At 37.1% G+C, this 14,901-nt stretch overlaps 1 protein-coding gene and 1 pseudogene across 4 annotated transcripts in view; one reads left to right on the top strand and one right to left on the bottom strand.

Annotated features, from left to right (window-relative positions):
- Nucleotides 1-5,535, top strand: part of P4HA1 (prolyl 4-hydroxylase subunit alpha 1) — a 77,270-nt gene extending 71,735 nt beyond the window's left edge. For all 4 annotated transcript variants that reach the window (XM_072754999.1, XM_072754998.1, XM_072755001.1 and 1 more), the window contains 3 exons: nucleotides 2,191-2,259; nucleotides 3,169-3,265; nucleotides 4,552-5,535. In XM_072754999.1, coding sequence (XP_072611100.1) covers nucleotides 2,191-2,259; nucleotides 3,169-3,265; nucleotides 4,552-4,622 — 237 coding nt within the window. In that variant the 3' untranslated portion in view covers nucleotides 4,623-5,535. The remainder of the gene's footprint in view (nucleotides 1-2,190; nucleotides 2,260-3,168; nucleotides 3,266-4,551) is intronic.
- A 5,211-nt stretch (nucleotides 5,536-10,746) lies between these two features.
- Nucleotides 10,747-11,714, bottom strand: LOC112924210 (protein AMN1 homolog pseudogene; annotated as a pseudogene).
- Nucleotides 11,715-14,901: the final 3,187 nt, after the last annotated feature.

Genomic DNA, 14,901 nt, shown 5'->3' with positions numbered 1-14,901 from the left:
AGAACACGTGGGACAGGACATTATTGGTATATATTATATTTGGAAAATATAATCTCCTACAATGTTGTAACCTTTGTTACCTTAAAAAGATGTATTTTATATCTAGACTTAAATTTTGCTTATTTCATCACACTTTCCACCCCCTACCCCATTTGAATTATATGAAAATGGCATCTCTTTTTATTTTTCTCAAACCCTACCAGAATCTGTGTACCTCTTCTCTTTTCCTCTCTTTATTGATCCCTGCTGCCTTCCCTGTCTTTTACAAAACCTCTATCCTCCAATCCTCTCTCCCTCCTTCCAGCCTACTTTATCATTCTCCCTCCCTCCTACAACTTCATCTGTTTCCAAAAAGATTTAAGATCCCATAAAAAAAGGATTTAAGTACTGTAATAAAAAGGACTCAAAGAGAAGACCAGAGAATCTGATACATTATATAAAATTCATACAGTGAAATCTTGAATACTTTCTAGAGGTGAGCTCTCCATAATTGTACCAATATATATCCTGCCTTTAAGTGTGATGTTTGTCTGACTTCGATCTGTACATCTTTTACTTATTAAATTGGCAGTTATGGTAGCTTTAATTTGCATTTCTCTCATTAGAAAGGTGATGTTTAAAAGACATTCAGTGGGTTTTTTCGCTTTTATGAATATTGATGCTATATTATTTGGTCTAATATCTGTAAATATTAGCTTTGACCATTTGATTATGTTAGATTATCAATTTTTATGTTCTCCTCTAATTCTGTAGCATTTTTTATTAGTAATTCATACCCCCCTTGTTTAAATACTATTGCCAAGTGGGCCATTTAGCACAACTTTTTCATTTCTCCAAAGTTAGTTTTTTCACTACTTAAAGAGCTGATAACTCTTTGCTACTGATGTATTTATCATAGTAAAATATTTTTCTTTATCCCACTTAATGCTTTTATTTTTATTTAAACAATGCCTGGTATTAAGATCAAACTCTGTTTTCTTTGGTATAACATTTGCTTGGCAATATTTTTGTTTTCAGTGTTTATAAGTCCCTGTTTTAGATGTGACTCTTGGATATAGCATAGTTGGTTTTACTTTGTGATACAATCTTTATGGCCTAGGTTTCCTTTGTCTCATTTTGTCCGTGTACTTCCTCAATCTAGAAGATTTGTGTTTTTATTCTAGGTTACATTTAAAAACTTTTTTTAGATCTTAATTCCAGTATAGTTTAACATACAGTGTGATATTAGTTTCAGGTGTACAGTTTAGTGATTCACCACTTCCTTATATTACCCGGTACTCATCACAAGTGCCCTCCTTAATCTCCTCTTCCCCACCTCTGGTAACCATCAGTTTGTTCTCTATAGTTAAAAATTCTGTTTCTTGGTTTCTTTCTTAGGTTCCACATGTGAGTGAAATCATATGGTACTCACCTTTCTCTGACTTAGCATAAAACTCTCTACTTCTGTCCACATTGCAAATGGCAAGATTGCATTCTTTTTTATGGCTGGATAATATTCCATTGTGCATATATACCACATCTTCTTTATCCATTCATCTTTCTTGTTTATTTATTCATAAGCAACTCAGAGACATAGGCAGAGGGAGAATTGGCTCCCCAATGTGGGACTCAATACAAGAATCATGACCTGAGCCAAAGGCAGACACTCAACCACTGACCCACCCAGGCATCCCTGTCCATCTTTTAATGGATACTTGGGTTGCTTCCATAATTTAGCTATTGAAAGTAATGCTGCAGCAAACACAGGGGTACATACATCCTTTTGAATTAGCGTTTTCATATTCTAATACCTAATACCTAGGAACACCTACTGTAACTACACTAAAGCTAAGCAATGAACAAATGAGAAGTCCTGGCCCCATGGAGAGGATATTCTAAGTGCAATAAATGCATAATTATACCCCTGTATTACTTGATTTATTGGTTTTAAATAATCTCTTTTTACGTCTGGCTATAAAATATAAATGATACCCATATCTCCCTTCCTATCATTTCTTTACTTCTTTTAAGTATATAAACCTAAGCAGCATCTTGTTTTTGTAAAAAATTGAGTAGCATGCACAAACCTTCCTATGTTAAGTAGAAGTCCAGATGTTCTCATATTCTCTGCAGTATCCTTTCTCCCTCACAATGGCACATTTAACTTTATTATGCCAGTGCTTCTGATAATCGTTTCTGGAATTCTTACAGATGAGTGATGTGTCAGCAGGAGGAGCCACTGTTTTTCCTGAAGTAGGAGCAAGTGTTTGGCCCAAAAAGGTAAACTTGATTCCTTTGTTATTTTAATTTTGTGAGTCTATTTTTCCCCTAAGGAAGAGATGCACCCTTTATTTCATGGCCTAATTAATGAATTACATTTTTTAAAGATAGAGATAATGTAGTCCTTATGTATACTAGATAAAATTTTGAGTATTTTTATGGCACAATTTACCATGATTATCTAGAAGTAGTGAACAGCCAAGGATTAGTACTTAAAAGTTTTCATTTCTGAAATGGGTTCCATATGATGTTTATCCCTCCATCTTGCTATTGTAAGGTTTGTTAGCTTTGTTTTGGCAAATACTCTTTTGTCAAGCAGCTTTGTGTTCTCAGCATTTTCATATGCTCACCAAAATTTTGTAAATGATTTACTCATATTTTTATTTTTATTTTTTAAATTTATTTATGATAGTCACAGAGAGAGAGAGAGAGAGAGAGAGAAGAGAGACACAGGCCAAGGGAGAAGTAGGCTCCATGCACCGGGAGCCCGACGTGGGTTTCTTTTTTTTTTTTTTTTTTAATTTTTTATTTTATTTTATTTATGATAGGCACACAGTAAGAGAGAGAGAGGCAGAGACATAGGCAGAGGGAGAAGCAGGCTCCATGCACCAGGAGCCCGATGTGGGATTCGATCCTGGGTCTCCAGGATCGTGCCCTGGGCCAAAGGCAGGCGCTAAACCGCTGCGCCACCCAGGGATCCCCCCGACGTGGGTTTTGATCCTGGGTCTCCAGGATCGCGCCCTGGGCCAAAGGCAGGCGCCAAACCGCTGCGCCACCCAGGGATCCCAGATTTACTCATATTTTTAGAATTTTATTAGGAAGATAATGCTTCCACAGGAAAATTAAATTATTGCAAAAAATGATAACCTGATATGTTATGTAGAGGTAATTTTGTATTATTCTCCATAGGGTACAGCTGTTTTCTGGTATAATCTGTTTGCCAGTGGAGAAGGAGATTATAGTACACGGCATGCAGCCTGTCCAGTGCTGGTTGGAAACAAATGGGGTAAATATTTCCTATATTTCAGTCTTATTTTGAAATTAATGTCTGTATCTTAAAAAGAAAAGAGAACTCCTAACATTGAAAGGGATTCAGCCAAGTCAGTTTTTGATCTTGAAATTTGCTTTCAAAGATCAGAATTCTGATGACAGTTTTTAACTTGAATTCCCACTTGAATAAGACACTATCTATCCCTCAAGAAGTTTGCAGTTATTCTGATTGAGACATGCTAATGGATAAATAGAATATAGTATAGTGCATTACTAATACAGAGATGTAAACAGAAGATGGTAACTTATTATATTGGGGCTCTAAAGCTTAATTTTAAAACTTGGTCTTGAAGCTAGAGCAGTATGTTTTCCAGGAATGTTAGGGACCAGGACTCATGAGGCTAGAGAGATATTCAAGGTCATGCTAGTGCATGACCAGCCACATTAAAAAGATATAGAACCAGATGGTTTTAAATAGAGGCTAAATAATATATAAATCCATTTCAATATGTATTACTAGCCACATTTCAGGTACTTAGTAGCCACGTGTCTAGTCTAGTGGCTACCATATCTGACATAGCAGGACTAAGGACTGACACCTGATTATTAGGATTTTAAAAATCTCCCCTGATGATTAGAATGCTTGAGAATCACTGGACTAAAAGAGAGTAGTGAAGGGGAGATCATTTAGAAAGTTCTTTTCCCTTGTCTAAGTGGGCAAGGATGAAAGCCTGGACTAAGGCCCAGCGAAAGGGTTGAAGAGTAAAGAGGCTGAAGAGATATATAAGAAAAAGTGACAGGGTAATTATGGGTCCTAGTTTAGATATTTTATACACGTTGATGCCACTGATTGATCTGTAGGATATAGGAGGAGTAGACAATTCCATCTGGTGTATGTTGTAAAGGAGTATCTCAGAATCAAGGAAACTTAATTATGAGCACATAATAGTAGTGATTGGTTGTAGAGTTGTTCCTGGAGAGTGGAGGCTTTGTGTTCATTTTTAAAATGTCTCTATCAGAGATTGTATTTTGCAAACAGGAAAAATAATGTTCTGTCTGTACCTACATCTTAATTCCAATTGCGTTTCATTTCAAGCCTTTCATTGAACATCAGAAACTTTAGGAAATGCACAAAAACTCTCAAATGTGTGTTCCAATTTTCAGTGGAGCTCTTCATCTGCCTTCATCTTACTTGGTCTTGAACTTTTAGCTCATTTAGAAACTTTGATACAGATCTAGCTCCTGCAAGTTCATTAAACTAATTAGATAGTAAAGAATATTAATTGTTTTTTCCTCTCACAGTATCCAATAAGTGGCTCCATGAACGTGGACAAGAGTTTCGAAGACCATGCACCTTATCAGAATTGGAATGACAAATAAGCTTCCCTTCTTCTCCTGTACTCTAATGTGTCTGATATGCACATTTCCCAGTCTTAACTTTCCAGAGTTTACAATTGACTAACACTCCATGATTGATTTCAGTCATGAACCTCATCTGATGTTTCATCTGTGGACAATCACTAACTTTGTGGGGGTTTTTTCTTTTAAAAGTAACACTAAATCACCGTATTGTACATATAAACCTTTAAAGTTCAGTTGGTATCACAGAGGATAAAGCAAGGTAGACCTTAAAAGTGAGGAATTTTTACACTTTTATCTTAAAGGACTTCTCGGATAAAGAAAACAGTTTAAGCATCTGATTATAGTATCTCACTATATCTCAGTAGGGAGTAGCTAGAATGGGCCATCTGATTAAGGAACAGAAGCCTCACAGTATGTACCTAGGTATTAGGTTTACCTAGTCTTACCTTTCCAGATCTACCTGAAGACTAGGAATAAACTAGGCCTCTAATCAGGGTTCCACTTGATGTTTGCCCCATATGCTATTCTGAGTTGATTGTGGTAAATTAAGTCTGTTTAAGTTAAAATACTTTGATTAAAGAATTTTTAAATACAGATCCCTGTATAACAGTGGGTCTTCTTAACTAAAATGATCATTAGTCTCTTGCCCCCTTTTTTTAAATAACTGATGAGTTTGTCCATAAAATTTACTGTTTTTCTTAGTGCTAATACCTTGCCTCTTTTTCCTGCTACAGCAGGTGGTGATATTGGCATTCTGATAAAATATTGTGCCTTAGGAGACTGGAAATTTTAAAATGTACAAGTCCTTTTAATGATGAGGGAATTGATAAAAATTTTCTAAAAAGCCAAAATGTTTTTTTCAATTCTGAAATGTGTTGTGACAACAATGACCTATTTATGATCTTAAATCTTTTTTTAAAAATGTTTCTGTTTTCTGTGTGGTATTTTTCATATCTGAATGTGAATGCATGCTATAGTGACACAGATGATTCTATTGATGTTACTTTTTTTTTTTTAAGGCATAGGACTTAGGTTTATCCCCTTGGTTTTCATTCACTCTAATGTCACACTCTTACGGTAGAAAATTTAGGCTCTCTGAACTTTCAGATATTTATTCAAAATAGGTTTCCTTCAAAAGGAACTACAACTTTACTATGGTTATGGAGCTATTACAATAATGGTACTTAAGCTTTCTCTTTTTCAAAAATATGGAGTAATATAAAGCTGTGACCCTAATGAAGTATACTAAGTTTATACAAGGGCTCTTTATCTTTTATGCACTCTTTAAATATTTAATTTGGGTAAGAAAGTATTATTACTTTTACCAACTTTAAAAAAAAAATCAGTGAAATTCCTTTCTCCCAAATACCCTTTGTTTCACCATAACTATTTTGGTAAAAAATATTGAAAATAAGCTTCAGTACTTTAATCTACTTAAATTTTGTGACCATAGAGGATTTAAAAAAAAATCCTGTTAGAAGCAATGTAAATGTGAGGGGATAGAAATAAAATGGTGGTTCAGTGAATGGAAACTAACCTTTATTACCTTACGTGATTTAGCAAGTAGAATAAAAATAATATATATTTCAGAAGGAAATGACATTCTTACAAATTTCCTCATTATATTCAACCCAAACTCTCCATGGGGATCAGTAAACTCTTTTCAGTATTATATCTTACAGAACGTTCCCAAGTTTCATTACCAACTATTTTTCATTCCAAATGAAAAGGAGGAAAAACAAAATCCTGTCAAAAGCTTTGAGCCCAGTGGTCATTGCAATCTTTTTTTTTTTTTTTTCTAAAGGTGAACATTAAAATAAATGAGGGCTACATACCAGCCCTGGATGCCTTGGGGCACAGAAAAAAACTGGTTTAAAAGAGAAACTAGAATAAAGGAACTCTGCCAAAGGATAGGGGAGCTGTTAGAACTCTCTGGGTTGGAGGGGCTATTAAGTGCCACGGTTATGTCCCCCTTCACTTTGATAGCATGGATGAGAACAGAGGCAACCCTAGCATGCCTCGAGTCCACACCAGCCCCAGTCATCCCACCAAGGCAGCCTCAGCTGGAGCCAGGATGGGGCACACACCAGGATACTCTTAGTGAGTGCTCACTATAGCACCAACCATCTCAGTAAGGTGACAGAGGCCCATAGCACCCCAAAACACTCCAAACCTCTACCACTTTGGCTCCAGAGGACTTGCCAGGACACTCGTGGCACAGCACTCCAGAAACCCCTAGCCAGTGCCTGCCTTGGTTCCAGCCACTCCACCAAGGCACCCCGGTGTGGAGTGCTCCAGGATTCATTGGCCCACACCCTGCCTCAGCTCAAACTGCTCCATAAGGGCATCCCTTGCACTGAGTACCCCAAGACACCCCAGCTTACACCCACTTGAGTTTCAGCTGTCCTGCCAGGGTGTTCTCTGCACCAAGAGCCCCAGGACCATGCCAGCACATGCATACTTCAGCTACTTTTACCTGCCAGGGCATAACCTGTGTGGAGTGCCCCAGAACCCCCCAGATCACACCCAGCCTTGGCTCCAGATTCCCCAGTTTGTGCCTCACCAGGGTACCCTCTGCAGAGATCCCAGGGACCCTAGTTCATACCCACTTCAGCTTCAGCTAGCCTGCCATGGTACCCTCTGCACAGAGAACACAGGAACCACCCCAGGCTATGCCCATTTCAGCTCTGGCTATCCCAAAAGGACAGCCCCAGCACCCCAGCCTATGCCAGACAGCTCCAGCAAGAAAATCAAAATCACCAGCAGTCTACACGGGATGGCCATACATGAGACCATTCCTTTGAGTTTAGAAGTAGCTGTCCCACAAAATTCATGAAATAAACACAAAGTCAAGCAAAATGGAGAGACAGAAAAATATGTTCCAAGTGAGTTAAGACAAAACCTTCGAGAAAGAACTAAATGAGATGGAGATAAGCAATATGCCTGATAAGTTTAAAATAATGATCATAAAGATGCTCAGTGTACTGGAGAGAACAGTGGAAGAGCTCTGAGAACTTGAACAAAGAAAATATAAAAAGAACCAATCAGAGTTGAAGAATACAATAACAAAAAAAAATACCCTAAAGGGAATCAACAGATTAGCAAATACTGAAGAATGGATCAGTAATCTGAAAGACGGTAATATAAAGCAATCAAGATGAACAGCAAAAGAGAAGAATTTTTATTTTATTAAGTAAGTTCCATGCCTATTGTGGAGCCCAACATGGGGCTTGAACTCATAACCCTGAGATCAAGATCTGAGCTGAGATCGAGAGTCTGATGCCTAACTGGTTGACTGAGCCACCCAGGTGCCCCCAAAAAAGAATTTTTAAAAATGAGGCTATGTTAAGAGATCTCTTGGACAAGAGCAGGCAAACATTCACATTATAGTGGTCCCAGAAGAGGAGGAGAGTTGGGGACAGAAAGCTTCTATTACCTGGGGAAGGGAACACATCTAGGTTAAGGAAGCAGAGATGAACTCAGGTGGTCTATACCACAACACATAATTAAAATGTTAATGATTAAAGAGAATTTGAAAAACAGCAAGAGAGAACAAAATAGGTACAATGGGAAACTCCATGAGATTATCAGCTGATTTTTCAGCAGAAACTTTGTAGACTAGAAGGAAGTGGAATGATACATTGAAGGTGCTGAAAGGAAAAAAACCTGCAACAAGACTATCTGTGAGATTATTATTCAGAATTGATGGAGAAATGGTTTCCCAGATGAAAGTTAATTATTATTAAGCCAGCCTTACAAGAAATGTTAAAAGGGCCTTTCTTTACATGTAAAAGGCTATAATTAAAAGAAAATTCTGAATAAAAGGATGTAAAATATGATACCATACACAGAACACATGATGGGGGGCGGGTAAAAAAGTTCTTTTAGAATGTGTTCAAACTTAACCATCAACTTAATACATACATATATACTTAAAATGTTGTATATGAATGTCATGATAGCCACAAACCCAAAACCTGTAACAGATACTCAAAAAATACAGAGAAAGAAAGCCAAACAACACTAAAAGTCATCAGTCACAGAGAGTAAGAGAAGAAAGGAACAAGAACTACAAAACCAACCAGAAAAACAATTAAAATGGCAGTAAGTACATACCTATCAACAATCACTTTAAATGTAAATGGTCTAAATGCTTCAATCAAAACATACAGGATTATAGAATAAATTTTAAAAAAACAAGAACTGTCTTATGCTGCCTACATGAGACTCACTTAAGATGACACATGCAGACCAAAAGTGAAAGGATGGAAAAGGTTACTCCATGCAAACATAAGGGGGGGGAAAAGCCAGGGTAGCAATACTTTTATCAGACAAAACAGACTTTAAAATGAAGATTATAGCAAAAGACAAGGCCATTAATGCTAAACAGACCAATCCAACAAGAGGATGTAACAATTGTAAATCTCTATACACCCAACATTGGAGCACCTAAGTATATACAGCAAATATTAATAGACATAAAGGGAAAAACTGACAGTAATACAATAATAGTAGACTTTTTAACACACCACTTTATATCAATGGATAGGTCATCCAGGCAGAAAACCAATAAGGAAATAGTGTCACTGAATGACATTAGACCAAATGGACTTTACAGATATATAAAGAACATTTCATCCAAAAACAATAGAACACACATTTAAGTGCACGTGGAACATTCTCCAGGATAGAGCACATATTGGGTCACAAATCTTGAGACATTTAAGAAGATTGAAGTCAAATGTCCAGGATAGAGCACATATTGGATCACAAATCTTGAGAGATTTAAGAAGATTGAAGTCAAATGCATCTTTTCTGACAATGGTGGTATTTTTTTTTTAATTTTTATTTATTATTTATGATAGGAACACAGTGAGAGAGAGAAGCAGAGACACAGGCAGAGGGAGAAGCAGGCTCCATGCACCGGGAGCCTGACGTGGGACTCGATCCCGGATCTCCAGGATCGCGCCCTGGGCCAAAGGCAGGTGCCAAACCGCTGCGCCACCCAGGGATCCCTGACAATGGTGGTATTTATTAAACTAGAAATCAATCACAAGAAGAAATTAGAAAAAAATAGATACATGAAGGTTAAATAACATGCTACTAAACAATGAATAGGTCAACCAAGAAATCAAAGAAGAAATAGGAAAATACATGAAGACAAATGAAAATGAAAACATAATGGTCCAAAGTCTGAGACACAGTGAAAAGATTTTTTTTTTAAAGATTTTATTCATTTATTCATGACGGGGGGTGGGGGCAGAGACACGGGCAGAGGGAGAAGCAGGCTCCATGCAGGGAGCCCAATGTGGGACTCCATCCCCCGTCTCCAGGATCAGGCCCTGGGCCAAAGGTGGCACTAAACCACTGAGCCACTAGGGCTGCCCCATGTATTTTTTTTTTAATTTTATTTATTTATTCATGAGAGAGAGAGGCAGAGACACAGGCAGAGGGAAAAGCAGGTTCCATGAAGGGAACCCCATGTGGGACTCAATCCTGGGTCTCCAGGATCATGCCCTGGGCTAAAGGTGGCGCCAAACCGCTTCGTCACCTGGGCTGTCCAATGATATTTTGTATTTACTCATTCTTACATGTTCCTGAATGCAGTATTTAAGGAAGAAATTTCATAGATGAATAGCAACTATTAGGGAAAAGTAGCCATAGAAATCAAATAAGTGTCTGGGCAAAGGCCTCAGTAATATTTATAGGCTGAATGGTTAAGGTGGATAATGTGGGTTTATGACATTAAACTATTATATTTTATTCTATTATTATTTTTTAATTGAAATAATAAATTCTGTGAAGATTTACGGGCCTGATGTTCAGCTTTGCTTTTGGCCAATGAGCATTTAAATGCTTATGGAAGGTAGGGGCCAGAAAATAGCAAGGAAAATAATTATGCTTTTAGAGATACTTAGAATTTGCCTAATGGTTATTCATAATGGTAAATTTCTCTTGCAACAGCTCAAATATGTAGGTAAGAGAAGGAAATCTTCAGGGAAAACTGGTAATTTAAATTTTTTATTTAAGGAACAAACACAATAGTCCCTGCCCAACCTAACCCCCCCCCCCCATACATTAGAGGGAATGCTAGGCTTACCACGTCAAAAACCATGACTCCGCAAACAAACAGGATAATGCACTATTAAAATGTTTAAGAGTCTGTTAACTTCAAAGCAAAAACCACATTATTGGAAAGCCAATCTCTTAAAACCATTGTTTCCTGGGAATGTAGTATGAAGATCATTGCTTTGATAAGCTTCAATAAGCATCAATAAACAGTCCACGTCACTTGCTCTATTTTGTTTGGGCCTACTAATTGCTCCAGGACTTCTCGTGAATGATCTGTTATTAGGGGGCATCCATGGAAGAGTAATATACGTATCTGAGGACAGCAAGTAAGGACAGCTTCTACAGCCTCATCAGATTTACACAAAGTCCCATATGAATCTCCTCTAATTTCTTGGCACAAGGTCCATTAACAAGAGCAACCACACCATCATCAGATACCTGAGTAGCTGAAAAATCAACACACTGCAAAAATGGGCAGTTTTCTCCCAATGCATGTAAGGACACATCAGTCATTCCTAAACAGCCACCTAAATCAATGATCTTTAACAGCCGGCATTTGAGTGCAAGAGCAAGGACTCCTTCGTCAGTAAGATTGCAGCATCTTTTCAAAGAAGCTTCATGGAGGTATGAACAAGAGGAAGCCACAGCTTTTATTCCTTTTGAAGTTATGGAAATTCTATTTTCTTTTGAGGAACTTATATTTAATTTCTTTAATTTTCTGCAGTTGCACAGGTGTAGGAGAGCAGTATCTGAAATGTCACAGCTTCTTAGATCTAGTGTTTGGACTTCAGGATGTAAAATCTCACTTATATTTGAGTCTGTTATCTGCCCCTGGGTACTCATTATTTTAATCAGTCTATCTTTTATGTTGGGAGGCAAAGGCTTAATGTCTGTGATATATCTGGAAATATTCTTCATGAAGCACCACAGGCATAGATCCAGGAGCTGACTGACCCGCCGCGAGCTAGGCATCGCCGCCGCCCCGGGGAGCCTCTTCCGTGGTCCCCAGGCCGCCCCAAAGCAGCCAGAGACCGTCCGTCAACTCCCAGTGAAAAGAGTTTTAAGGGAAATTTATAGCAATAGAGGCATACCTAAAAAACAAAAAAATATCAAATATGCAACCTAATCTCACACCTAAAGGGACTAGGAAAAAAGAGAACAAAGCCCAAAGTCAAGAAGGGAAATAATAAAGATCAGAGTGGAAATAAATAAAATGGAGACCCCAAAAAAGGGGAAAGATCAATGAAATCAACAGCTGATTCTTTGAAACAAAATTGATAAACCTTTGGCCTGACTCATTCAGAAAAAGAGATGACCCAAATAAATGAAATCAGAAATCAAAGAGAACAACCCAACACCACAGAAATACAAAGGATTATAAGAGACTACTACAAAAACCATGCCAACAAATTGTACAATCTAGAAGAAATGGATAAATTTTTAGAAACATACAATCTTCCTGAACTGAAGTAGGAAGAAAAAGGAAATCAAACCAGACCAATTATAAGTAACAAAATTGGAATTAGTAATCAAAAAACTCCTCTAACAACCAAAAAGTCCAGGACTATATGGATTGACAGGTAAATTCTAGCAGACCATTAATGAAGAGTTAACACCTATTCTCAAAACATTCCAAAAAAAAAAAAAAAAAAAAAAAAAGAAGAAGAAGAAGAAGGAAAGCTTCTAAATACATTCTACAAGGCCAGCATTACCCTGATAACAAAACCAAAGTCACTACATAAAGTAGAAAATTAATACGTTAAAAGGATCATTCACCAAGATGCCTGGGTGATTCAGTCAGTTTAAGCATCTGACTTGATTTGGGTTCAGGTCATGATCTCAGGGTCATGAGATTAAGCCCTGTAGTGGGCTCTGTGCTCAGTGGGGAGTCTGAGATTCTGTCTCTCCCTCTCCTGCTGTCCTTCCCCTTGCATATTCTCTCTCTCTTTTTAAAGATTTTATTTATTCAAGAGAGAGACAGGGAGAGAGGCAGAGACATAGGCAGAGAAAGAAGCAAGCTCTATACAAGGAGTCTGATGCAGTACTCAATCCTAGGACTCCAGGAGCATGCCCTGGGCTGAAGGCATGCACTCAACTGCTGAGCTACCCAGGCATCCCTCTCTCTCTCAAATAAATCTAGAAGAGAAAGGATCATTCACCATCAAGTGGGATTTATTCCAGGGATGCAAGGATGGTTCAATATTAGCAAATCAATCAAATCACACCACATTACAAAACGAAGAAAAATTATGATCATCTCAATAGGTGCAGGTAAAGCATTTGACAAGATCTAACATTAATTCATGATAAAAACTCCCAACAAAGTAGCTTCAGAAGGAATATACCTCAACATAATAAAGGCTATCTATGAAAAACTCACAGTTAACATCATACTCATGGTGAAAATCAGACCTTTTCCTCTAAGATTAGGAATAAGACAAGGGTGTCCAGTCCCACTAGTTTTATTCAACATAATACTGGGAGTCCTAGCCACAGCAATAAGCCAAGAAAAATAACAGGCATTCTAATTGGTAAGGAAGAAAGTAAACTCACTATTTGTACATGACATGATACTATTTATAAAAAACGCTAAAGACTATTAAAACTATTAAAATAAATTAGTAAATTTACAATATTTAAAGCTTATACCTAGAAACAGGTTTCTATACATTAATGAACTTCCAGAGAGAAATTAAGAAAATATTTCTATTTACAATTGCACCAGAAAGAATAAAATACCTAAAAGTAAACTTAATTAAAGAAGCAAAAGGCCTCTACTTGGAAAGCCATAAAACATTGATGAAAGAAATTAAAGATGATACAAACAAATGGAAAGAAATCCCATGCTCATGGATTACAAGTATTATTATTAAAATGTTCATACTACTCAGAGCAGTCTACATATTCAATGTAATTCCTATCAAAATACCAATAGTATTTTTTTAACAGAACTAGAGTGAATAATCCTAAAATTTATATGGAATCACAAAAGAACCCAAACAGCCAAAGCCATCTTGAGAAAGAAGAACAAAATTAGTGGTCACAATTCCAGATTTCAAGATACACTAAAAAGCTGTAGTCATCAAAGCAGCATGGTACAAAAACAGATATGTAAATCAATGGAACAGCATAGAGGCCAGAAATAAACCTGTGCTTATATGGTCAATCTATAGCAAAGGTGGCAAGAATATATAAAGTGAAAAAGTCTCTTCAATAAATAGTACTGGGAAAATGGAGAGCTTCATGCAAAAGAACGAAACTGGACCATTTTCTTACACCAAACACACACACAAACTCAAAATTGATTAAAGGCCTAAATGTGAAACATGAAACTATAAAACCCCTAAAAGAAACATAGGCAGTAATTTCCCTGACATCAACCTTACCAACGTAGATGTTTCTTCAGGCAAGAGGGGAAAAAAAGCAGACATAAACTACTGGAACTACACCAAAATGACAGGGTTTTTTTTGTTTTTGTTGTTTTGTTTTGTTTTGTTTTTACAGTGAAGAAAATAAAAAAGCAACCTACTGAATGGAAGAACATATTTGTAAATTATATTTCAGACATATATCTAACAAGGGGTTAATATCTAAAATATATTAAGAACTTATACAACTCAACACGGAAAAGACAATGTGATTTAAAAATGGGTAGAGGACCTGAATTGACATTTTTCCAAAGAAGTCATACAGATGGCCAACAGACACATGAAGAGCTGCTTAACATCACTCATCATCAGGGAAATGTGAATTAAAACCACAATAAGATATCACCCTATATCTGTCAGAATGGCTAGAATAAAAAAGAAAAGAAATAACAAGTGTAGGTGAGGATATAGAGAAAAAAGAATGCTCATGCATTGTTGGTGGGAATGCAAACTGGTATAGCCACTGTGGGAAACAGTATGGAGGTTGCTCAAAAAATTAAAAATAGGGTTTTGTGGGTGGCTCAGTCAGTTAAGTGTCTGCCTTTGTTTCAGGTCACAACCCCAGGGTCCTGGGATCAAGCCCCATGTCAGGCTCCCTGCTTAGCTCTTCCTCTCCTCCTTGTTCATGCTATCTTTGTTGCTATCTCTGTCTCTTTCTCGCTTTTAAATAAGTAAAATCTTTTTAAAAAATTAAAAATAGTCATACCATATGATCCAGTAATTCTACTACTGGGTATTTACTACCACCACCCCTGAAAACATTGGTTCAAAAAGATTTGTGCTTCTATGT

The sequence above is a fragment of the Vulpes vulpes genome, chromosome 4 (assembly GCF_048418805.1).
Source record: "Vulpes vulpes isolate BD-2025 chromosome 4, VulVul3, whole genome shotgun sequence".
Lineage (NCBI taxonomy): Eukaryota > Metazoa > Chordata > Mammalia > Carnivora > Canidae > Vulpes > Vulpes vulpes.
Note: the sequence above shows the minus strand (reverse complement) of the source record. Positions and strands in the feature narration are given on the sequence as shown.